Raw genomic sequence first — 26,560 nt, 5'->3', positions numbered from 1 at the left:
GCCCTGGGTGTAGAAAAATAGTAGGGTTTGAATGTGAAGTATACCAGGCATGAATCAAGGAAAGAGCGCAATGCTTTAGAGGTCCCATCATATTTGTCCACTATGCCTCCTACCGAAGCACTCTCCTGAAATGCCGAATCCCTGGACAAAACAAGTTGTTTTAGTGCTGCGTTTTCAGCTTTGAAGTTATGGACCTCTTTCGATAACTCTTGCATTCCTCTCATGAGGTCCTGTATAGCAGTCTCCATGTTGGTTTCACTGTTAGGTTGTTGGCGTCTCAAACGGTCACACTCGTACTCTTGGCTCACCTGTGTGCTTTTTGAAGTCTTCCTTCTGGTGTTCGAAGGACTCTCCTTCTTCTTAATAGTTCGAGCCTTGTACAGATAGGGACAAGTCTTTTCCGTTGCCAGTATGCAGGCGGGTTGATACAGTTTGGGCTGCGGCCGCAGAAGGAGGTGATGGCTTGAGAGCGTCCAGAGTTCCAGTTCAGGTAAGTCCAGGAAGGGATGCAGACTAATCCAGGAATGATCAAGGGACTTGCAAGAACCGAGAGGTGGTGAATGAGAGGAGTGGAGTCAGAACAGAGTACCAGGAAGGAAAGAATGGCTAACCGCGGGGAAGCCGAAAGGACTGGAGGGTGAAATAAGGACAGAATTCAGAGCTGTAACTTGCCGATACGATCAGGCTCGGAACAGCTAGCATTGAGACGCGCCGAGCCGCGGGGGCGTGTCTGTTTTCAAAGAAGCAACAGGCATAGCTGGGAGACTAGACCGTGAGTTCCCCAGCGGCGTCGGCCATGTTGGTAGTATACTGTATGCAATCCTGCAGTGTTTGAGAGACTACGTTGTCCACAAGGGGCAGAATCAGTGATTCATGACACCAGGTCTCAGTTCCTTTCAAGGAGATAACACAAAGTTCCATCTCGAGGTGCTGTAAAGTTCTCAGTTCAAACTCAAAAGTTTCAACTCAAACACCATCCTTGTTGCCCATAGTTTTCCTTACTGTTGGGTTCCTGGAGAATGCTTCCTTTCTCCAAGTATTCCTACTCACAAGATTTTCGCATTGTCAGGGGAATGACTCCCTTCACTGGATACTCACAATACCAGGGGATATGGTCTCCTTCTCCTGGTCTTTCAGGGTTTGTAGCTTACACAGTAGTAGGAAGAATGTCTCCCTTCCCCCCTGGTCCTCAGGCTCTTTATGATAATTTGCAAAGGCTGGGGGGGAATGACTCCCTTCCCAAGGCTCCTCTTGGGTCCTTTAGGATGCAGTTCACAATGCCTGGGTAAGTGGCTTGCTTCCCCTGGCCTTTCTCAGGTTTATGATGCAGTTTGCAATGCCAGGGTGGCCATGATGCAGTTTGCAATGCCAGGGTGGCCTTTCTCAGGTTTGTCATATTTGGTCTGGGTCCCAGACCCAAATTTCCTCTCCCTTTTTCGCTACGACCAACTTGGCTCTTTTTCCCACCAAGTACTGATACGAGGAAGATTTCCTCAGATGTCCATTTTGTTCTGGACAGGGTCCCTGACCCTTCTCTAGGCTGGCACCTGTGACACTCGTGATAAACAATAGGGTCCCAGACACTCTCTGACCTTTTGTTAGGCCTAGCAACTGTTTCTGCACTCTTTGCAAGCCTTATGCCTTCACTTGTCCCTGGCAGTCTGCACGTACCTTCCCTGACCCCGTTTGGCTTCGGCATACAGCTATGGCTCTCATTGGGAATGAACCTGGCTTCCTGCTTCTCTCCTGCATTTGCAGCCTGCACACGGTCGCACGTTCTCCTTCATGCTCCCTGCAGTGTCGGCATGTCTCAGGGACTCCACGGAGAACCTGCGCTCATAAGTTGTACCACTGCCTCGCCTCTGGGAAATAGGCCCAACAACCTATGTTCCTGGATACCCCCCGTCCCTCCCTTCCCAGTGTTCCTTGCTCTCTCGAGCTCTGACACCGGACAGCCTCCTGCTGTCATGCTGCTCCTCAGTGGACATTCTCCCGACTCACAGGTACTCCTGGGAGGGTTAAACACTTTCGAGTCCCTCCTCACTTTTTATGCTCCTACATTGTCTACATTGTCAGCATGTCTATGGCCTGTGTCAAGGTTCCATTCTTGTCATCATGTGAAGGTATAACTGTGCAACATGATTCTCCAATTTTCGCACAAACACCTCCATCCACTGCTGTAATCATGTCCAAAACATATCTGTTCTGAAGAGTCATCAGTCTTATGGCTCTCATGTCTTCTCTGATAGCATTGAATCCCTTTATGGTAGTGTTAATTGTCTGCAGCAATTCCCATCTGGTGATTTGAAGCCATTTTGTATTTGCTCCAACCTGGACTCTCGGCATGAAGATCAACGTGAACACTGACGAGGTCTGGCTGAACAGCCTGTGCTCATAAGGAATAGAATCAAAAGCTTCTATTGATTTGGCTGAGAAATAGTTCTCTCTCTTCATCCTCTTTATCAGTTCCACAGATCTCTTCTTCCTCAGGTGAGCATCTGCTTTTGAAAACTGTCGAGGCTCAGATCACTCTTTGGAATCACCAATGCTGGAACATGGACATTCACCAATGTGCATATCCCTCCCCAATCCTTGGGTAACTTCATGCCTTGGATCCACAAGCCCAATAATGATCCATGATCACTGCTGTCCCAAGTCTCATTCCTGGAGCTTCAAATACTCTCCCACAGTTCTGGTTCTCTTCAACTTATCGTGTGCCATTGTTTCTGAAACACAGCATTCTCCAAAGGCACTATCCAAAAGCACTATCTGCAAGGGTCCTCCTCTGTCTTCAACCCATGTCAGTATCTTAGCAAGTTTCGACCATAGAGGCTTACACAACATCTGTGCATTCTCAATAGTTGGTTGGTAGTGACCCATTATCACCCAGTCTCTGCAGATCACTACACCTTCTTCCCAGCCATCTGGTGATAGCATACTTCCCCAAATCTGCATCTGGTTCCAGCTCCTTTTACCCCAGGTTTTTCGCATCTGATCACATGATTCTTAGCATGGGCTCTGTTTCTTGTCTTCATGTCTTGGATATAGTCATCTTCATCTGGATCTGTCCATTCAGTTGCACATTTGAGGTAGGCTATTCGACCCATGAACTGGCCTCTCGTACTACAGAATGCTAGATGTAATATGCAATGTGCAGTAAAAACATCTATTTCAATGGCTATAAAGATCTTAGATTTCCCCATACGGTATGGTGGGAGTGCACATACAAAGCATTCCTCCTTCGAAGCGCTTATTCCTACTTCTTTCATACGCTGATACCAGATGTTATTTGCCAGGTGAGCTGTGCTGTCCAGGTAATCATTTAACTTGAAATCATCCTCTTTAGTGCTTCTTTTAGGTCTCATCCTCTTCATATGACCTTCTATGATCATATCATGAAGTGTGTTAGCATAGCTCCTTCTGACTCGATCTATTACAGGAACATCTATCAGTGCTCCCCGAGTAGGAGAAAGTTCAGAAAGTTTCATCCTCTCAACATACCATTTAGGCGTGAAAATGTCTTGCATAATCTCCATGTGTGACTGTCTTTTAGGGATCATCTTTGGGTCATTTATCACAGGGACATGTGTGCTTGCATGCATTACTTTTATAGGCTTACCGTCTAACAACCTCTTGTCCTGCCTGTCTTGCCAAGCCCGTTTCTTGTGTCCAAACAGAGTTTCAAAGACACTTTTTGCATGTGAATGATTATTAGTGGCTCTTATCTCAAGCGCAGGCAATTTGTCATCTTTCTTTGGGACAGGAATAACTACATAGAGTCTTGGCTGGCTAGTAGTTGCACAATTACACCTTCCATCTTCTCAGGAAGATTCACAGGAGTCCTAGCTCCATGTACATCAAGGTAGTATGATATCTATACTTTAAGTGAAAGCAATATGATTATGAACACAATGCAAGCGTAAATAACAAAGAGGTATGTCAATTTACAGCATCTACTTTGTGGACAACGTGGACGTCTCTCTGCATCTGGCATTATTATATTACTGCTGATACTACCCATTTTGCATTGCCTAAGGAAGGAAAAAGTCATCTTTAATACATCAGCATTATGTACTGCTTCTGGAAGCTGCTGTCTTGACTCAGCAATTCCATCCTTGTTCTGCTGTCTGCTTTGTGGATAAGAACAACCTCTCTATGTCTCCCTGGAACCAGTCTTTAACCAGACGAAAATGTAGATGCCTCTCCAGCAAGAAGAAAACAGCTCTCCGTTGTCTAGACAAGTTCAACGACATACACTAGCTCCCAGTCTATTCCTCGAATCTGCTTTAGACCAGACAACATGATGAACTTCTCTCAGCATGAAACAAAGAGTTCTGTCTGACCAGCAACCTCTCAATCTGTCCCTTGAAGGAAAGTTTCACTCTGATCTCAGATTTCTAGCAGAATAGGCATTCTCTCGCAGTATTACACCTCTCAAGATTTCATTTAGCGATGCACTGTTCCTCGGATCCCTTCGGAACGTGTGCACATCAGTGTGTCTTCCAATAAGATGCAGGTACTTTTCAATCAGATGATAGAAAACCCTACTGACAAGTCTGTGAGCATCATCAGCGGATAGGGGCATTTGTCCTTTCCCTACTATACTCTGGCAACTGCAGAATCTGTTCAATAATTGCTTTGAGCAACCTTCTTACTATTGGACCCTTCTCAGGATCTTGCAGAAAAGTATAAACACTAGTAGCTCTCCCCACAGTAGCCGGACACGTACGCAGAATGAAGAGAAAAACTTCAGATATGATCCTTGAGATGTTGTCATTGGGAATCACCATGGGCAAATCCAAACAGGAACTCAGTAAGGAATGAATCAGGGTACTACACCCTCTTTCAATTATCGAAAATGAACTCAGAATTTGGCATATTTCTCTTCTTATCAAGGCTTAAAGCATGCCTCAGTCCAAAGTCAACAATGCTCTTGTGGCTTTAAGAACAAAAGATCTTCTTACACCCTGAAAGGACAGCACAGAGTGTTCGAATTAACTTTCCTTAACCCTTTCAGAGATGGCTAAAAGAGTGTCCCAAACCAAGCCACAGTCCAATGAAATCTTTTCTTTTACTCAACAACCTCTGCGTCCTTCTTCCTCGTCATAGACTTTGTCTGCATTTGCTGAGGTTCTTCCCCGATTACTACTTCTATAGAGGGTGGGGGCAGAGGGGATTCTCCAGTGTAAAGTTTGACATCCCCTAAAAAAGTCCAAGCATGTCTGCCTTGCACTCTGACTGCAAATGGCGTGACGTCTTCCACAATGAAAGGGCCGTTAAACCTCAGCTCGTGCCACTTCTTCGTAAAATTACAGATTAGGACTGCATCTCTGGGGAATAATTGGGGAAGACATAATTCTTGAACACGACTTGTTGAAGCATCTCCTTCTGTGTTCTGTAATGCCCAACACCCTTTTAGCCGTAGCTGACCTGAAATGACAGAGATACATGTAAGATAATTACGTAACTCCATTTCTAACAGTTCTGCAGTAGGCCGAGCATCACTTCTAACTCTGGATGGAGGTGTGAGGGTTGTCCTCATCCGTCTCCCTGTCACTATCTCATGGTGGGTGAGATGGTGGTCCGAACCTTGTTGGTTCCGCAATGCATACAATGCCAGTGGTAGGCAATGCAACCACCCTTTCTTCAAAGTAAGCTGCAACTTGGCTATCCTTTCTTTAAGCAAGCCATTGAGCCGTTCACATATCCCATTTCCTTGTAGGTGATAGGCCGAAGAGAACTTGTGCTTTATACCAAGCAACAAGCTGATCTGTTCAAATGTTTTATTCACAAAATGTGGGCCATTATCTGACCTCATTACTTCATATACTCCCCATCTGGGAAACACTTCCCGCACTAAGAATTTGGCTGCACAGGTAGAGTCTGGGTGTGTACACGGACCAGCCTCAATCCACTGTGAAAAAAGGACAACCACAACAATCATATATCTATATCCATTACATACTTGCAGCATGTCGACATAGTCGATATGCAAATGCTGAAAGGGGCCAGTAGGTCTCGGAATAACTCCCCTAACTGTGCGCAGTGTACGCCGAGCCATATACGTTTGACACACGATGCAGTTCACTACATAGAACGCAACAGGCTCTAACAAATTTGGTATCAACCAATCCTCTGCAATAGTTGCAGTGAGGTTCTCTTTAGTTGTGTGCACAGAGTAGTGTAGCTGTTCCAGCGCCACCCTTAATAAGGCTACAGGCATTACAGGTTTACCAGTACTGTCTTGTCGCCACAAAGCTTTAGAGGGGTTTAAAGAACACCCTCTTTGCGTCCACAAATCCTTCTCATGTTGGGGTGCTTCCCCCTGAATTTCCATCAACTGTGTTTTAGACAAATCACTATATCTTTCAGACACGTTCATCATTACAACATTTTTTTCATTTACATCAGGCGTTTCAAAGGTCATTACATTTTCTGAACATGCAGCGAGTTTCGCTTCATCATCTGGTGCTTGATTTCCTCGCGAGACAAAGTCTGCCCTTTTAGTATGTGCTGTGCATTTAACGACCACGATGGCCACTGGGAGTTGTAGTTCCTTAATAAGCCTATCCAATAAGGCGGCGTGCTGCACTGGCGTGCCATCCGCTCTGAGGTAGTCCCTCCTTTTCCAACGTGCTAACCCTGTGTGCACCGTTGACGTCACATAGGCGGAGTTGCTGTACACTGTTACTTCCTGGTCTGCATGATTCCCGAGCATGACAATCAGCACCACTAGCACTGCAGTTTGTGCTGAATAGTGAGACCGGAGTCGTGCACTTACCAATGTCTGAAACTCCCCATTGGCTGTGTGTTTTACCACAGTGGCACCCGTATATCTCTGTCCATCTTTTTGATCGATTCTTGAGGAACCGTCAATATAAACAATTTCTCCACCTGTCAAGGCATTTTCTATTACCCTTAGAATTTCGTCATAGAACTCTTCATAGTTCGAACAATCATGCGCATGCTCATCCTATGCCAGTGGTTCAGCTAAAAACATGGCAGGGTTCACTATTCTGCATCAAGCTATTTTGATCTCCAGATTTGATATGACAACCTCGTAGGCAGAAGCCCTTTGAGAAGTCAACATGCCTTTTGGTTTCTCTACAATGGCAAATAGTGCGTCCTCAACAAACAATGTCATTGAGCATCCCATCACTATGCTTGCAGGTTTCTCTATAGCGAACGCGGCGGCTGCCAGTGATTGTTCGCACGGAAAGTGACCCCTCATCACTGGGTCTAAGATTCTGCTGTAATATGCAAGGGGCTTGTACCCTAATGTGGTTCTCTGCGTAAGGACTGCTGTCATAACAGTGCCATTTGTATGTGAGAATAAAAAAAACTCCTCAGAATAATTAGGAATCCCTAAAACTGGAGCTGTGCAGATTGCTTTTTTCAACTCGTCAAACCCTCCTTCCATTTCCTCAGTCCATACTATTTTTTCCTGCATTCTTGTGCTTTCTTCAAAGCCTGCAATAAAGGCCTTATATATGAGCTGTAGTCAAAGACCCGTGCTCTGACATAGTTACACAATCCCAAAAATATCTGCATGCATTTTATTGTGTGTGGTTTTCAAAATAGCCTCAGCTCTCTCAGGAGTAATCTTCGTTCCTTCATGTGAAATCAATTGGCTAATGTACAACACCTCTTGTTTGTAATACTATAACTTCTCTTTGTCAACCTTATATCCTTTGTCAGCAAGTGTAATCATCAGCTGAACAGAATCGCATCTACACTCTTCCTCTGAAGTTTTGCATACATGTCATCTATGTATTGCAACACAACACTTTCTTAATCAATATTGCTTAAGTCCACCTGCAGGACTCTATTGAAAATCGATGGACTCACAATACCCTTGAGGCAATCTTGTACTTTTTAACTTGGTCTGTCTGGAATGTAAATGGCGTCAGATCCTGAGAATCTGTGTGCAATGGAAATGAGAAAAACACATTTTTCAAATCAATTACAGTGAAATATCGTGCTTCAACAGGTATATTATATAAAATTGTAGCCGGATTAGGAACTAGAGGGAACGCGGCCTCTACAATCTTGCTTATCGGCCTAAAATCTTGAATTAGACTCAAAGACCCCCTTACATTTTTAGGGTACATTGCGGCATTACACGGTAACTCTGATGTCATTGAAATACCCTGATCCATCATGGCGGAAATTGTTTTAAAAATACCTTCATCAGCCTCTCGAGACATGTGATATTGTTGTGTTCGAGGTAAAATTGCTCCTGGTTTCAATTTAATCTTGACCTCTCCAACCCCCTTTAACAGGCCTACGTCATAGGGGACTGTGGTCCATAATGAAACTGGCACTTTTACCATATCTTCTTCAAAAATCTCAGGGCGTTTTTGCGCTAGCATCATTTTCTGAGGCACCTCTCATTTGATTGCTCTCACCCAATAAGTAATACTCATGTCAAATATCACTTCGTCATCAGATGGATGATCTCCAAATAGATCGTGATCAGTGACTTCAGTCAATCTGTAACCTTTCCCGATGGCAATTACTGCACACCATCGTCTGCCTCGATCATCGTTTCCATCAAGCAAAGCCATTTCATCTCGCACTATGGCTGTTTGCAACTCTAAGGGAAAACTTGTCTTCCTTCTTCACGCACAGGTATCTTTGGCCTAAACAGAAATTCAAAAGGTATTGCCATTTTTCTGCCTACTAAGTCTGGTAACCATGTCAATGGAATGTGTACTCCATAATGAAAAACCTCTGGTTCTAAGGGTATTGCTGTCATGGCTATTTGTCCTGAAAAGGCCATAATAAATTTGCTCACATTTAAATAATGCATTTGTGGTGTTGAACACACCATGCCTTCATCAGTAAACGAAATTGTCATATTCAACTTTGTCATTAGATCTCAACCCAATATATTGACAGGTGTCTACCTCGAATATAGCAAAGGCACCTTCATGTCACATTCTCCTGTAGAGACTGGTAAGTCATCAGTAAAAGGAACTCTACTTGTAGCTCCTGAAAAGCCCTGAGTATTCATGGCATTGCCAGACAATGAAAACTTTCCCTCTTGTATACATGAGCGTGTTACACCTGTGTCTACTAAAAATGAAAAACGTTTGCCTCCTATATTGACGTCTACCCTCGGTTCCGCATGAGGATTCGGTGTCACAGATAGTACTAAACGCATCAAGTCTCCCAGTGAGCTGTCCTATTGTGGGTACAGCCTCATTTCGTTACCTGTAAAAGGATTCCCTCCATCGACAGTGACACCCCCTACTCTAGGAGTCATGAGCTGTCCTGTACTTGTACTCTGCTGGATCTGCATGGGTGAATGCTGCGACTGCCCTAGCGGCGGAGCCACTGCTGTTTGCTGCATTTAGCAGCCTTGCTGCACTCTCTGGGCTTGCTGCTGCTGCATCATTTGATTCTGAGCAATCCCATCACCACTCTGTTATGTATACGCAGGCAGGTTTGGAGTCCCCTCTCTTAAAAACTTGCTGTTTTGCACAAACACTTGACTTCTACACATACAAGCAAAATGCCCTGTCATCCCGCATATCCAACATGTAGGTGGCATCCTAATCTGCCCATCCTTCATGTTTTGACCGTCTTTCTGCATATTTTGAAACCCACCTTGATTGTTCTGGAAGCTTCCCTGAGTATTCTGCCAAATCCCTTGATTATTCTGAAAACCTCTTCCTCGAAATCCTCCCCTTCCTCGTGGAGCAAATCCATTATTACCCTGATAAAACTGCCTTTGGCTATTCACCTGCAGCATATTTGCAATCTGCTATTCATTTGATCCATCTACGCTGGTCAACATTGCCCCTTCAAAGGCATATTTAGACAGTTTCTTCACCACTAACTTAGCTTCTTCGCTTTTTCTCGCATCGTCTTTTTTGCGATTCTTTTCCTGCAAGAGTCTACAATAATACGCAATGGTCAGCCGGATCTCTGACCACAGCTTGAAATCTATACCTATTAACTTCTTGAGCTGTTTCTGTACAGGGTCTGGCAGCCCTTGGCACAATATATGATAGAACACAGGTATAGATTTTCCCCAAGATTCGCGCGTCTCCAAGGACCACTGTTCCTGAACATTTTGAATGTAAATCTCCGTCTTGCATCTTTTTCGTCATTATAGCTCCCATATCGGACGTATTTGGATACAGTACTCTAAGCGCTTTCCAGACTGCGGCCACACAATTATTGAATGGTGCTCCAATAGTAACACCAGCATATCCTGCCCTTGTCCACAGGTCATCAGCTCTCCCACCAAGTATGGCAATCAGGAGACTCTTTAATGTCCCCTATAGCTAATGTGCGTCCTCCCGCCATTTTTTCGAACTCATGTATCCACTTCCGAGCACCAGAAGTTAAACTCGGGAGTTTACACCTTAAATTATCCTTATCTATCTGGAGCCACAGTATATACTGCAGTCTGGCCCCACCCTTTTCCAATAAGGGAAACTGCAAAGCCCCAAACTCATTCTCATCCCTCATCATGTGTCTGTCCACTGCAGGGACAATATTCCCACATCGCCTTCTTCCTGCTAGCGATCTTAATCTACTCACATAAGGCGGCGACTCCCCCCTCGCACCATGGAGTTGCCCTTTAGGTCGGTCTGACTGCATCAGTGGTTCTGACGCCTTAGATATAGTTGCGTTTAAGTCTAACCATCTGACTTCTGTCTCCATTGAAAAACATCCCTCAGGACCACATACGTTCCCTCTCTCTTCCCCACGGAAGGTAGTACTGTCTTCGTCTGACATTTCTTGTGCCCAACTCTTACAACTCCTCTCCTCCGTATCTCTATTCAGAGTCAGTCTATCTAGAGACACCTCCTTATGCTTCATACTACATGAGGTTCCCTCTGTGTCATACAGCTGAGTGCTTTTAAGTCGATCATTTTTTCCCTTCCCCTTTGATTCCTTCTGAGCTTTCATATCATGATATACTTTATCGATCGCTTCCCCAATGCTCTTAGAGTTAAACTTGTCTTCTAGATTTACTCTTGACGGGCCTGGTAATGACTCGTATTCTGGGAAGAATTCCTCTAAATCCTCCCATGCTACTTGTGGTTCAAGATCCCTTAACTCCTTTCCCAGGCGATCAAGATTGCATGCTCTCTGCCTTCTCTTACATTGCATATCATCGTCAAATTCCCATCATTTCCTTGCTTCCTCTCTGACTCTGGCTTCTTCTTTTTTCTACATATCCCTTCTCTCATTCGCCCTGCGTACCTCCTCATCCTTTCGTTTCTGTATTCTCTTATCGCTTAACTTCTATTCCTCCTCTTCTATTCTTTTTCATTCTAGCCTTTCCTGCTCATTGATCGCTCTCTGTCTGTTATCTCGTTTTCTTTGCTCTTCTGCTCTCTCTTGTTTTCTTGATGTCCGGTCCTGACTTTTCTTGTCCGCGCGAGCTGCTGAACCCCACAGATCCCTCACGACTGTTTGATCAACAACTATGTAAATTACCAGCTGAACAACTAACACTCCCAAGGGAAAGGGGATGTGGAGAAAATAAAAAACAACAGACTGCAACTTCTGAATGGCTACGAATCTGCAGAAGGGAAGGAAAAAGGTTAATCAGAAAACAGCATAACCTTCAAAGTCTATTATCCAAAACAACTTCATAGGATCAGTACCTATTAACCCTCCATTAACAACTTGGAGGATGTTACTTGTAAGTAACATTGGTTATTCTGATGAGTTCTTAGGGTATCCTGCAATTAGACTTGGATTCTTTTGAAGGGAAGTTAAGTTCCAAATTGCAGAAAAACACCTTATCCTCTCAAAAGGTGACTACATGATATTCCAACTCCATCATGTTCCTGTCTTGCGTGTAAATGAAAGCACAGCCAGCAAAACCCAGATCTCAACTCATGAATAAACAGATCAACACCTGGAATCAACCTGGACATAGGTTCTTTCACTTCCCTTTGAAAGTATTGCAGCATAGTTCCAAATTGCAGAAAAACACCTTATCCTCTCAAAAGATGACTACATGACATTCCAACTCCATCATGTTCCTGTCTTGCGTGTAAGTGAAAGCACAGCCAGCAAAACCCAGATCTCAACTCATGAATTAACAGATCAACACCTGGAATCAACCTGGACATAGCGTCTTTCACTTCCCTTTGAAAGTATTGCAGCAGAGTTCCAAATTGCAGACAAACACCTTATCCTCTCAAAAGGTGACTACATGACATTCCAACTCCATTATGTTCCTGTCTTGCGTGTAAGTGAAAGCACAGCCAGAAAAACCCAGATCTCAACTCATGAATTACCAGATCAACACCTGAAATCAACCTGGACATAGCGTCTTTCACTTCCCTTTGAAAGTATTGCAGCAGAGTTCTTAAAGAATCAATCAACCCTGTTGCTCTTGCACTGTCTTCCTTTCTTTAAAAAAAAAACATGCAGGTAAGAATGTCTTCTTTCATTCACAGTTTTTTAACCACACATTTCCACACTGCTGTAAGCCAGCCTGACTTCTACTTGCAATGATTCTTTGCATGCAGCTCACATGTCAGGTTCAGTATTCATTCAACATGTATTTTACAGAATGTCTTTCTTAGTAAGTAGAGTTGATTTCCAGCAAACTAACACTTGACAATGGGCCTCATCACAAGTTGGGCTGTATTCCCAGCTGTAATACTGCCGACTGTAATAGCCCTAGTGCCGACCGGTCTGGCGGTATTACCACCGGATCACGGGTTGGGCCTTAACGGTAAATCCCCATTCCTGAATGGGTCCATTCGATACAATGGGGAATTTTCGGGGCTAATACTGCGGGCTAATACAGCCGGCTGTAATACAGCCGAAAACAGGGATTTTCACCTCCAGAAAAAAGCTGGAGGTAAAACAGCCGATTTAGCGCCCAACTCGTGATAGGGCCAGCCCTTAAATGCGGCGGTAATACCGTTACCTCTGCATTCAAGGGCTACAGCCCAACTCGTGATGAGGCCCAATGTCTTTAAGAAGTAAACTCTCTGCAGCAACCTAAATACCTAACTCACTAGATACCTAATGAAGATAAGAAACTTGATGGAAAGGTAATGCTCTTTCCACTTCAAACAAACGCTGCGTTCCCACCAGATTAACAGCATTGCCTGTCCCACATAGTTCTTGATCAACTGGAAAGCAAATTTCAAGGAACTGTCTGCCAAATCTTCTAATAAAAACTTCAAATTGGGCCTAAAACCAGGAACTTAACAAAAGCAGGACCTTCCTGCTAGAGAATGAACAATGAAAGGCAGTTTAGAATGTTAGTACTGCCCTGAGGCCCTTCACTCCACCAATCAGTGAGTAGCTTCACTTCCTGCATGATGACTTGGGGAATTCTCACTCTGTAAAGGGGAGGTTAAGTACAACAACCAATTATGAATTCCCTTCTCGCAATTAATCAATGTTTTTACCTTCACTTCCTCCATGATGACTTGGGGAATTCTCACTCTGTAAAAGGGAGGTTAAGTACAACAACCAATTATGAATTCCCTTCTCACAATTAATCAATGTTTTTACCTAACCCAGGCATACTACCTATCTTACTTCTCACATACATTCAGACCTGACACTTGGCTGCTCCTCTTGATATAACTGCTCTCGTCTCTGCCTATCCTTCCATTTTGCTCCTTCGTCTTTCGAGCGTTCCTCTATTTCTCTATCCTTTTTGTCTTGATCATCTTGATCTTCCCTTTGTCTTACATCCTCGATGCCTTTAACACAGAGTTTAAGCTAAATCTGACCACACATCCATTTGTTCTGTAGAAGTGCTACCTCATCAGCTTTATCTCTTCCTCCCTTCCATTTCTTGATTTTTCTTCCTATATCTAGAGATGTGCTTGCTCGATCACTTCTCTCTTTATCGCGTCTCTCCCTCTCCCTCGGGACTTTAGAGATTACATCTCTCTCAGTATCTTTGTCTGGACAAAATCGACTGGTCACATAAATCTTCTACGATCTTCTCTTTAAGACTTGTCTTGCCCTCTAAAATACTTCATACAAAGTGTAAATTAACCTCTTTAGATTTGCCTTTAATCGAATCTGTTTTCTACGTCATCCGCTACGGGACTCTAGGTTCACATTTCTTCTGTTATGTTTGTAAAAAATGCAGGCCAGGGTGTATTCTCTTATCGTGGCCTCTCTCACGATGTTCTATTGCTTGGCCACACTCATATCAATATCTCATACCCCATGTATATATTACACTCGTACTCTCACGTTATGTTTTATCCCACCACCCTCCATTACTCACTGTTTCCTCACTCATCGCACATACTCTTGCAAGCTCACTCAGTTTTTTACTCACTGCTATCATTTTCGACTTCTGACTCTCGGGTATCGTCCACCTTTTTTACTGCATCTTCAACCTTCTGATCGATCAACTTCTCGTAGATGTGGGAGGGGATTCTATGGAAACTAGGGGACCCGTCACACCCAGCTTGCAAGGCTTTTTCAAATGACACCACTATCTACGGGGAGCTTCACGTCCTTTCAGCCGAATGGCAAAGGTCGTCCGATATTGACGGGACTCTAAAGTTTACTAATGTCGATGGCTCTGAACAATCGTCTGCTATCAAGTGAACTGGATAGCCCGGCCCCTTTGATGAGTAGAAATTACCCTGCAGATGGATGCGGATGCAGAATTTATTCATACATCAATAATAGAGACAACTAAGTTAATTGGCAAAAGGAAGACTGTTTTAATGTCAATTATCTAAAACAGGGAGCATAACGAACATCAACGAAATCGCTTGATCCCCTTACTCAAATTTTCTTAGTAAAAACTGAGATCTTATGAGGAAAACTCGTCATCAAATGACGCTAACCTACATATGTACTAACGTCCATCATCCTTCGTGGCAAACTACAAAAACCTACGAGTATGGGTGATTGGCTCTGAGTGAATATCTAAGTGTACGATCCATTCTAGTCTAAAAAAGTGTGAATATGTGATTGGCTACTTAACATCAGGTGGGGCAACTAAGCCCTCCTGTAAAAATGACCACTATGAACGTCACTAAATACACAATGTCCCATTGGTTTACACAACTATAGGACCCCTAAATATGCAGTCCTCTACAATTGGTTGGTACTCTAACCTCCGTCAGTACTTTTCCACCTACATCTAGCAGAAGGCAGGCTGGACATCCAGGTGCTGGTGAGCTTGCCTTAATCATTGCTTCCCACCAATTAGCATATCAATCCATCATCACCTCAGTGGTCTACTGTCAATTAGGCCTTTGAAGCTCGGCCTTGAGAGTGTTCTTAGCTCTGAGAAATTTAGGGAGTGAGTAGCACTGTCTGCTTTTTTGCATAGGTGTGACCATTTCGTTCGTCCAACTTCATGCTTCCATGTGACTAGAGACCATGGAATTGAGTCTTTTGGTGTATTTAATACTATTTTTTAATAGACATCTGACGTCTTCCTTGTTATATTCATGCCTTCTGAACAGGAGTTTTGTTCTTTCACACAATTTGTATCCAATGTCAGTTCACTCCAGTTTGATAAGACCTTGGCTTCTTGGCTCACCCAGCCTCGTCTGTTGAGATTCACTTTGTAATTCAATCTGCTTTTTAACTGCGACATATGAAAAATGAGGCCTTCTTGTTACTGTCCAGCACTGCTATAATGGGTAGGGGAAACATCCATCCTTCATTTGTCCATATGCATATATACATATATATATATATATATTGGTGCTTGCCGCAATCTATTCACTATAAAGCCAGCCTTAAGATTACTTTGTCTGCTTGCGTTTCTTTTTGCATCTATACACGTGTAAAATGACTTAATATCTTCATCTGTTTCTGTGGCATAAGATTCTTCACCTTGATTCCAAGATGTCCCTTATCCTTGATACTTTCTTGATGCCTTATAGAATATCTGCATTCTCTGGTCTCTGCATCTCTTCTATGTACGTCATCTCAGCTCTGCATTATGTATACTGGCAATGGTTGGCATTTTTACCATTCGTCCTTGCCGTTTATTGTCTCTGCTTCTTCAGGGATTCCATTAAAATGGTCATCATATTTTCTTGTATGTAGGTACGGTTTTCTCAATGGGTACCTTGCCTCCCAGATTCTCTTAGGTATTGGTACTTTCACTGGTACTGGTCAGAGTCCATATTCTGCTCTTTGTTGGTTCAACTGTTCTGTGTATGTCATATACTCTGGTTTCCAACACACAGGTAAAAGGGGCTGGGCGGTTGAGGTGGGGGTACTGAGCTCCTCCTCTACATAGGGCCCATTCTCAAAATTTTGATAAGACCAGGGCATTTTTATTTTTGCCTCTTTGAAAGGGGTAAAAGGGTATGCTGTGCAGCTGTGCTCTAAGCTAGAACATCCAGATGTATGCAGCCGGCATGCTGTGGCAAGAGACTCAAAGTACACCTCGCTGATGAAACCTAACAATTCAGAAAAAGTGCTTATTATATCATGTAGAGAGGGCACAGTCTAGCGTATTGGGATGGACTAATGGTCCGACTCTTTTGAATAGGGTTGATCCTAACTGTAGGTAATATATGCTGTTCGTTTGATAGATGTTGGCTCAAGCATTTCCAACACATTTTGCAATGCATCGGCATAAAGACGATTGCACCTGCACTAAACAGTGTTTAGATATTGTAAAGTGCGTTGTCACTTGTTACTTGCCTCAACCCTGAGGTGGCGTAAGTGAAAACAGACGAAAGGGGAGGTCAGAAGTGAGAACACGGGTAAACCATATGTGCACTTATCAACGTTTAAAGGGTGACTTAAACGCAATCAAAAGTGCCCTTGTCAAATCGCAAGTCGTACACTTTGCACACATTTCATCTTGTGGAAAAATAAATGTTTGTAAGGGAAAGTGAAATGTGCTTTTGTCAATATTCTATTCCCGTCATAAAAACCTAGAGAAACAGCATCAAACACCCTGCTATCTCCTCAGAGGTATAATCCTTCATTAAAAGAGCAGGGGTACCCTGGGACCTTTACAGAGTAGTAATGTTTGGTAAAAGAATACCAACCTTTTTCAGATCACCATATAAGGTCTCATTGAGATATAAAAACATCTGAATGTTGGTGCCTGTAGGTCTCTCCTCGTGGGCTTCATTTCAATTGCATCGTATCACCAATAAATTATCTTTTAAATTCCTAGTTTAATACATCTTTCCACAACAAATGTATTGCTATAAAAACATCTTCAAAATGCAACACAGGGTCAACGTCCTAATGTGCCCTTCCTATAAGATTAATTCACACTATAAAATAACCTCCTTAGGTGTCTTCTCTTATCAAAGTCAGTCGTATTATAAGAACAGTGCTCTAAAGAAAAACATATTTTGGAAGACCCAACATGTCTGTGTTGGAAAAATGGCCGGATTATCTATTAGAGTGACCTTAAAATTGGGCCAAAGCCACAGTGATAAGTGGGTTCAATTGTACGTTAATGGTGGTTTTAAAATCCAGCCACATGTGTTTGGGAATTGTTTTGGTCCTTTATCAAATGCTGGCGTATTTTAGACAAGTTTTTCGTTCTTTTTTCTCTGCATCCGACCTGGTGTGTGCCTCTAAGTTAGAGTGTCACTGTTAGGAAAGATGTCTCTTTACAGCACCTTTCCCTCCGTTTTTATGGACTCCCAAACCTTTTGCTTTTATTTTTGACCTGGTCTTTTTGCAGAGCAGTGAAGCCTTAAACTCCACTACGCTGGCTTTTGCTAATCTGTCACAGGGAAACTGTCCTTCAGGCTGTCAGTACTTGGAAACATTGTTTCCCTTAGTCTTGTTACTTTGTTGCCACTTGTGGTAACTTGATATCACTTTTGGTAACTTTTTATCATTGTACAATGCATCTTCCAATGTAGTACAATGAGGTACCCTTTTTAATTTGCCCTAGACTAACACAGAGGATTTTTGGTTACTTAACGTGTGCCGAAGGGACAAGCTGGTGGCAGCAGCTACTTTTTGCTATTTTTCGGTGTATTTTACTTTAGCCTTACCGCTTTTACCGTATTTGGCTACCTTCTGTGGCTAGTGTCCAAACAGTTTTTCATTTGTCCCTTGGCCATCTTTTCTCTTACCCTTCTTCCTGACCTGTGAGGACAGGAAAATCCATATATGGACTTTCAGTGACCAGGAAAGCTGAGGCTTTTTGTGAGATACTGCAGGGCCATGTGTGTTTTCTGCCAGGAAAAGGGTTGGGGCTGTCTGGTTCCAATCCACAAACCTGTTTCAGTGTGTCTGAATGGTATGCATGGGCTGTGTCACCAGTGGTCCTGATTGAACCACTGCTGGGGTGTGTATGTGGGCCAGATCTTTGATTGGCTAGTGGGAGTTTTGGCTGTTACCTGCTTTTTTAAAAAGAAGAGGACCCCTACACCCATTCTTCAGAGAACCTGGAAGAAACCTGAAGGAGCCAAGTATCCTGTCCAGCTGCAAGACGTGTAAGGGGACAGTGAACCCGTAGGAAGAAGGCATGGTGACCAACTTCTGCTGGTGTCCTGGAAGAGCCTTGTCTTGCAGGTGATCTTCAGAAGTCCTGCAAAGGGGCTAAGCCCCTTGGAGTGGAGGGAACATCCATTCTCGACGACAGCTCTGAGTTCTGCGAAGAAGAGCCACCGGAAGTGCCCCTGGATCACCCAGTGGCTGACCAGCTCAGAGTTTGCGCTGCCATGCTGCAGATGTCACTGTTCTGCGTAGAGGCCTGGAACTTTGGGGATCGACAGTTTGTGCTTTTGGACTCCTTCCTGCCAATTTATGTGGTTTCAGCATCGAGGTGACCTTGAGATAGGAGGTGAAGTCCGACTGCGTCAAGTGTGTCTCCCTGCGTTGCCGTGCATCAGTGGCCATCATCCAAAACAGCTTTCCTGCATCCAGTCCTGTGCTGAGAGGGGCCCTGCACCAGGTTCTTCTGCATTCTCCAACCTAAAGACCTTCCACCAGCATTTGTTGCCGACCTGAGAAGTGCTCAAACCTGCAACCCCTGGGCATCGAGGACTGTAGCTGAAGGCAGGAAAAGCAGCAACCTTGGACGCTCTTCAGAAGATCTGCCAAGTCCTAAAAAGTATCAGAGTGTGAGGGTGGGTTGTAACAGTACTTACCTGAACCCCTAACTCCCTTCTAAAAGTTTGGAAACTTTTATAACAGTTTGGCTTTGCCATTGCTTGGTCACACAAGAATTCCGAAAGTGCCCGACACTTATTAGCTAGAATAACTTGTCCTCTACCCCTTGGCACTCTCTTTTGGACCCCAAAAGCCCTACGCTAATTATTTCCCATTTCACAAAACTGTGTGGAACTTTGGTGAAGTTTTGGGCACAAGGCCCCATACATCTTAAGGATGGACTTTTAAAGTTAGTGTTGTATCTCTGTGGACTTGTAGTGCTGCATACCAATACTTATCTTCCTTTACAGGGGTTTGTTATGTATTTTGCACTACTCCAGTGATTGTATGTATCTTTTATTTTGTCTTGTGTGATAATATCACATTCTAGTAGTCATTTTTCATGCTGTTTGCTACTAAGCCCGGAATGGATAGACCTGCTCTCAATGGTATGGGGTCAGCCAAATCCGATTAAAAAAATCAAAGGGATAACACAGTGCAATTGTCATAGGGTCAGCAAAGGGATGAGATTGCAAATGTGGCATTTGGAGCGTTTCCCACCTTAAGAGACTGTAACCAAACTGAACTGTGTGAAGGGGCCAATCAGGTGGAAGGAATGCTCATTCAACTCACAAACATGTGCGACTTCTTCCCCTCGACTCACTATCTTAGAGAAGGCAAGTGGGAGCAGATTATGTTGAAGGTAGGCGCATCACCCTCACACTGTCCCATGATACTCTTGGTTTTCTTCTTTTTGTTATTTTATTTCACTCCCTTGAACTTGAACCATGATGCGCAATATGCCTCTTGCCACATTATTTAAAATGTATGTTTGTCTATGGCTTGGCACATTATTTAAAACTGGTGGTGTATCTATTTGCCAAAGATATTTATTTGACATTGTTCCTAGTGTGTTGGTAGCACAATGTAACAACCATGCATCATTGAAGTGGCACCAAAGTGTGTCTGTGCATCGAGTGCTTCTACGCGATGCATACTTTTCTGATAGGTACAAACACAATTTACTGCATATAAATGTTCATGTGTAGGGTGCCACTGCAGGATATAGCATCTAAAGTATTGTACTGGCTCATATCGACCATACAGCCTACTTGCAACTAAGTGTGACTAATCCCTAGATGTCTTCCCTTCTCCCATCGTGGGGTGGGAGAACCTTCCCATAGGGCCTGGGTGGTGCAGACACAGTACAACAGTCCCCCTGGGGGAGGTGCATTGTGGGAGGATCACATGGGGAGGAGTACCCCTTATGAGACAAGTGAGGACATCTTTGAGAGAACGCTGTACCAATCCCCCCCTTTACCTCCTCCCTCACCCGCTTACCCTATGAAAGGTAACATAGTCTCACAGACCTTAATATGTCTATGTAGGGTAGACCATTGCATCTCGATACCTTATACTGATACGAGGAAGAGTAGGGACTACCCATGTGAGACCCACTGCAGAACATGGACACAAAAGAACATCTGTGACCCAGTAGAGAGTAACCATGATGATACTGGGATGAAGAAGAAGCACAGAGTGCTGAAGAGACCCCACAGAACCAACAAGAGCAGACTAGTCATTGTGGACTTGCGTATGAATAACAATCGAAGAAGGATTTACGAGTCTGTCGAGCCCTCCGGGGAGGAACTGCAATGGCGAACAGGGGAGAAGAAGGAAGAAGAAGCTCTAGGCGCAGCCGGAGAAAGCTTTGCACTGCTGAGCCACAGCAGAGCAGGGGAAGACGCGAAGAGGTGGCGAAGCCCCACAGCAGATCACAGCCTTTCAGAAAACCACAGGATCACCGCAGACCATGAGAAAAGGTATGTGGGTGGAAGGGCAGGTGTTGGGGCCCAAAGCCAGTGGCAGAGAGGCGGGAAGAAAGAAAGTAGCCCAGGAGTAAGGGTCTGGGACCCTTTTAGAAACCAAATAACTTTTTCAGCATGGAGGAGCATCCTCATCCTGGCAGGAGAGTATACCAGGTAGACAGCGCAAAGAAGATAGAAAGTGTGAGTCTGTGACCTGCACCCATAAAAGCTTACTCATTGTTCCTCATAGTCAAGAGTACACCGGGTGGTCTGTGCATTAAGAACCTAAAGGGCGAATCAGGGACCACACCCATAAAAGCAACCCAGTATATACTTGTCATATTCACAGTGCCTGGTACGAAAGTAAATCAGGTGGACTTTATCCAGAGAGCTGGGAAGTAATAGAAGGTCTATACCTCTTCTCCACAGTACCTGGCAAGAAAGAGTACCAGGCCAACCAACCAAGCTCACAGACCCACAACTTTGAAGAAGCCAGGGGGAGTCACCTCCTCTGGTACTGTGGAACATTGGGAAGAATCAAGGGGGGGGGGTTATCCCCGTTGGTATTGTGGAACATTGGGATACTTAGAAAAAACCAGGGGGAGGGAGTCTTCCCCCCTGGTATTGTTGAACCTTGAGAAACTGAGAAACCAGGGGAAGGGAGATACTCTTCCGGATATGTTTCAAAGGAACGTTAAACCCCTTTGTCCAGAAGAAGATCATTCCTCTGGACCTAGCAGAGACATTTACCTTTAGTCGTTTTCAAGTGTTAGGTAAAGAAGTAGGAGTTGACACGACAGTGGACACTTATTATTTTGGACATTCTGACAAGTTCCTTAGTTTATTATTTGAGGTAGGGAAACACCTCTTAGCGATAGGGATAGGTAGGCGTTTCCTTTGCTTTTCGATACAATAAAAGTTTGTAGCAATCATCATGCCACCTTTGTGTCAATCTTTTGCCTCTGCACCCTTATATATGTCATTTTACAGAATCCAACCAACTCCTCGACCCAGCCCAATCCGACTTCAGAACCCTAAGAGGAACTGAACCGCGCCTCGTCTCCATCTGGGATGATCTTAAAAACCACACAGACTCAGAAGGGTGTGTTGACCTAATTCTACCCGACATATCGGCAGACTTTGACAACATTTACCACCCGACCCTAAAGGACACTCTCTCGGCATCAGGGATGCAGCTCTACATTGGATAACCTCCTTCCTCTCCAACAGATCCCAAATAATACACATGACTCCCTTCTCCTGGACTCCCCGCCCTGTTGTCCAAGGAGTGCCACAGGGCATCCGTCTCTCCCCTCTGCTCTTTAACCTCTACCTGAGCTCCTTGCCTGCATTCATCTGATCCTATGGCCTAGCTCGCTAGAACTACGCAGACGACACCCAAATCATCTTCACAATCCCAAAGGACACCGCTTTCGCCCCCCCCACTACCACAGATCTCACATTATGTCTCTCAGAAATCCAACACTGGATGAATGCTAACCACCTCCTTCTCAGCACAGGAAATACTGATCTCTTGCTCTGCGGGCAGTCTGCCCTCTTCCCCCAACCCACCCCTTGGCCGCTCGTGCTAACGCCCACCACCCTCCATCTCCAACACAGGAAAAAGCCTCGGATGCATCATGGACACAGACCTGACCCTATCACACCACTGTCAAAAAGTTTCTACCTACATGTGCGCATTCTCCACCTTATCTTTCCTTACCTGACCTTCACTCACAGAGTCTCTGCAATTGTTGCTATCATCCTGTCAAACGTAGACTATGCTAACGCCCTATACCTGGGGGCCCCTGCATCACAACCAAGAAAACGCCAACGGGTACAAAACACAGCAGCAAAGCTCTTCCTCGCTCTAGGCCCTAGAGAACACAGCAGACCCACCCTTCCGAGTCCTTCACTGGCTACAGATGGTGTGACGATCCATCTTCATGGCAATGCGCATCACCCACCAAGCTCTCCACAACACAGGACAAGAATATTTTCTAGATAAACTTACACCCTAAAGGCCTGCCAGAAACCTGAGATCAGTCACAGCAATTCTCCTCGTCACCACAGTGGTAAAATCAACCAGAATAAGGGGATTGTCTTTTTCAGTCCAAGCACCCACCATCTGGAACTCAATCCTATTTAGCATCCACTGCACAGAGGATCACCTTTCCTTCAGGAAGGTCCTCAAAACCTGGCTTTTTCCCTCAGCATCCTGACAGACTTAGTCCATCCCCTGGGTGAACCATTACCCCCTCCTTACATGAATGCAGGGGCACATGATGAGTCGACAAAGTGAACCTAGTCACCCATTGAAACCATTTCAATCAGGCCTTATGAGAATCTCCGCAAGGCATCGTTCCACCCAACACACACCATTACTTCCAATCGAATGCAGCTGAGTCTCACGAAAATAATTTGGTCCTGCTGTGCACATAAATGTTTTTCCTTGGCTCTCCTTTCTACCATGACAGTCCATCACACCCTCATCCTCATCCTCTATTCTAATTTCTATGTGCTATAATTTGCATTTGTGCTTCCCTCTGAATCAGAGGCTGATGTAGCTGTCGGTGCTTGCCATGTAGGTACAGAAAATAGATTGCACCAGAACAAAATAAGGATTAAGGGCATTGCAAAATGCACCCAGCACCAGGAGTTGGAGAAATGTGTTTAGGTCCAATTCTGAGCATCTCGCATCACCGCAAAGGGATCAAAAGTGTCCCAGACAGCTGTCAATGAAGGAAAATGTTTGGACCCACTAATGGGAAAATCTAGTTCCAGGGTAGAAAAAGTTGGAACTTTTAATATCCTTAGGGGTGTCCACATAATAATTCTAGCATGTTCTGCCATAGCTACTCAGGCTCAAAATATCATCCATGGTGAAGTGGGAGGGACGGGCAGCAGGAAGGTTTCACTTGCTACGTATCCTCTATGTATGGGGATTTGAAGAGAGGGAGTCTGACCTTTGTAAGCAGGATGAGTTTTAAAGGCTAGAGTGCAAGTGTTGAATGTAGTGGCTGATCAATCATAAGAGAATTTGGGCTCACTCATATACTGCACAGGTAGAGATTTCCATGATTTAAAGGAAGCTGGCCGGCAACAGCACTGCCTCCCTTTTATTACTTGCCACTGTGGGGCTTTCAGAATGTTCAAGTAGAATAAGGTGGAGTAGAGAGATGCCCCTTAGGTAGTCACCTGGGGTACAAGGGGTGAGGGCTAAGGAAAGCTAGTAACTCCCCATGTTTGAGAGCAGGAGTAGTAAGTAGCCTTGACAGTAGTGGTTAGTATCATGTGGTGCAAGGCACTGAAGTCACAAATGATTGAGGACTGTGACTGTACCAGCCCAGTAAAGGGTTGCACCAAGTCTTTACTTCAAATTAGAGTGTAACTTATTAGTTGTCAGGTAACAGTCATAATTCACTCTTTCACCACTAAATAGCAAAGGTTAAATAAGGCTATGTCTAGTGGTTTCCTGCCTTACCTCATCCATCAAGATACAGTAGAAAAGGTGCAAGAACTCATCCAGTCGGTGCATGCGGCAGGTCTCGTGCACAGTGTAGGACCACTCCATAGCAGTTGCAGCATTATCAAACTTCTTTTGCAGGAAAGCAATGAAGAATTCAGGCAGTCTAGATCTCTTATCCTTCTAGAAAACAAATGGAGAAATCAGTGGTGGGAGATTGTGGTAACTGGTGTGCCCAACAGACAGACGTAACAGCTCTATTGACCTGTTAAGTCCTCCCTATTTGAGGTAACCCAAATCCTGAGACAGAAACCCCCTTATCCTATTGGCAGTGCTTAAGCATTACTCATTTAAATAGTTGGCAATATGTCGAATAAGTTAATTTGTCCCAGCCACAATCAAGCAGGATTGGTGCCTTCCGATCATGTCTAAGAAGATGCAGAGCAGGGATGGGATATGCTGAGGAAGGCATGGCCATCCGATGCTCATGATGAAACTATTCGGATGCCCCAGAAAGTGGGCATGAATTCTGTTATCCTTCCCTGTAGTGTGACGAATTCTGGGGGTGAGAGGGAGGCACCCAGTCCGTGATGCGCATGACGAAATGACCCGCCTTCTCAGCACCCACATTTCAACAAACCAACCGCGATGCCAGTCAGGTAAAACAGGCACAACTAGGAGATATGCTTCCTTTGCGTTTTGTGGTAATGTGGGCAGAGGGAAGGCTATACTCTCAGAAGGCGTGTGAATGTGAGCCACTAGCAACTCAAACAGCAAAGTACGACAGTTCCAAAGTAAAAGCATGTCTAATCAGGGTTCTATAAAAATGTATACTTTAATTACAAAAATCAATTGTACACTGAACTATCAAAAACAGTATCAAACGGTAAACCCTGCCCCCTGTAAAGAAAAGAAAGAGAAATGCAGAATATAATCATGCAGCACTCTTAGCAGGGTGAAGAAACAGGCAAGAAATGCAACAATTAATTCAAAAAGATTATGTTCTTACTGTAAAAAGGTTCAAAAAGGTCTTGGCCAGTCTCCATGGCCTCAAAAGGTCAACCACACGGACATGCTAGGTTTAAGGTACCTTATACCAATTTAAGGCAGCTCAATGGTGTTGAGCCAGGCTTCAAGCTGTTATGCCTGCGGGTCAAACTGGATTCGGAGGCGGCGAGTCCCATTGATCCCAGGCAGCTAGTTATCGTTCAGTTGGATACAGCGAGCACTTTGTGCGGTTCGAGATGCAGTCGAGTGATGCAAGTCGAAGGGATCACTAGGAGCGATTGAAATATTGAGCGTGGTTCGAAACAAGATTATCCCTGGTACAGGTCGATGAGTGATGCAAGGGTCCAGCAGTTCGCATCCAGCTACGATGCAAATCCTGGTGGTTCGATGTAGACGGGACGCTGGTTTTCAAGCTGGAGCGGTGACTGGGCTCTGTTGAGGTGATGCAGCGCTGAGCCAATTCAATGATGCGAGCACAGTGGTTCAAAGATCGAGTGAGTGCCAAATGCAGCACATATTAATCTTTCTGGTTCGAATGCAGGAAACACAGCGCAAATGTGGCAAAAACAGGGATCCTGGCTATTCTGGCACTCAGGATGTTACGAGGCCCACTGCAGGGGGTTCTGGGACAGGGTGAGTCTTTACAGTCTGCTCTCCCAACCTACAGAGGTTACAACAGAGTGGCAGGTCCTAGTCCTCTGTAAGTGTCACCCCCAATGTGCCCTCAGAGTGGGTAGGGAGTAGAGCTTGCTTCTGCCTTGCAACACGCGTTTCCCCCCTCAATGGCTGAGGGCTTTGGAAAGATCAACTCTCCCAAAATAGGTCCAAAATAATTATTTTTTGAGTTCTGAAAGGTGCAAAAGTGAATCAAAGAAGGAGTGGGAGACTTATTTATGAGGCCCAATTCCTGTCCTTGTGACAAGTGGTCCTTGCCTTCTTGCATCATACCTCAAGTGTTTTGTGCTGAAGAAAGTGAAGAAGACAGGAAAGAAAGAGAGGTACGTAGAAACAAGATGGTGCAATCCTTCCCCAACTATGCTGAGCTCCCTCTGACTAAACAAACCCTACACCACTTCCCAAGCCCATAGCCTCAAAGGCCCTTTGGTATACAACAACCTGGCTAGTCCTTTAGTTAGGGGGTACTCTCTGATTCCTGTTTCTCAGGAGAGCCTCAGCTGAGGAGCTTTCCTGTTTGAGAGACGTCTAACCC

The 26,560-nt window shown here is 44.5% G+C and overlaps 1 protein-coding gene across 4 annotated transcripts in view; it reads right to left on the bottom strand.

Moving 5' to 3' along the window:
* The window catches only part of TSNAXIP1 (translin associated factor X interacting protein 1), a 1,023,806-nt gene that overhangs the window by 116,824 nt on the left and 880,422 nt on the right, over positions 1 to 26,560 (bottom strand). For all 4 annotated transcript variants that reach the window (XM_069655260.1, XM_069655269.1, XM_069655286.1 and 1 more), the window contains one exon: positions 24,361 to 24,525. In XM_069655260.1, coding sequence (XP_069511361.1) covers positions 24,361 to 24,525 — 165 coding nt within the window. The remainder of the gene's footprint in view (positions 1 to 24,360; positions 24,526 to 26,560) is intronic.

Source organism: Ambystoma mexicanum, chromosome 1p (assembly GCF_040938575.1).
Source record: "Ambystoma mexicanum isolate Mex_15411 chromosome 1p, UKY_AmexF1_1, whole genome shotgun sequence".
NCBI lineage: Eukaryota > Metazoa > Chordata > Amphibia > Caudata > Ambystomatidae > Ambystoma > Ambystoma mexicanum.
Note: the sequence above shows the minus strand (reverse complement) of the source record. Positions and strands in the feature narration are given on the sequence as shown.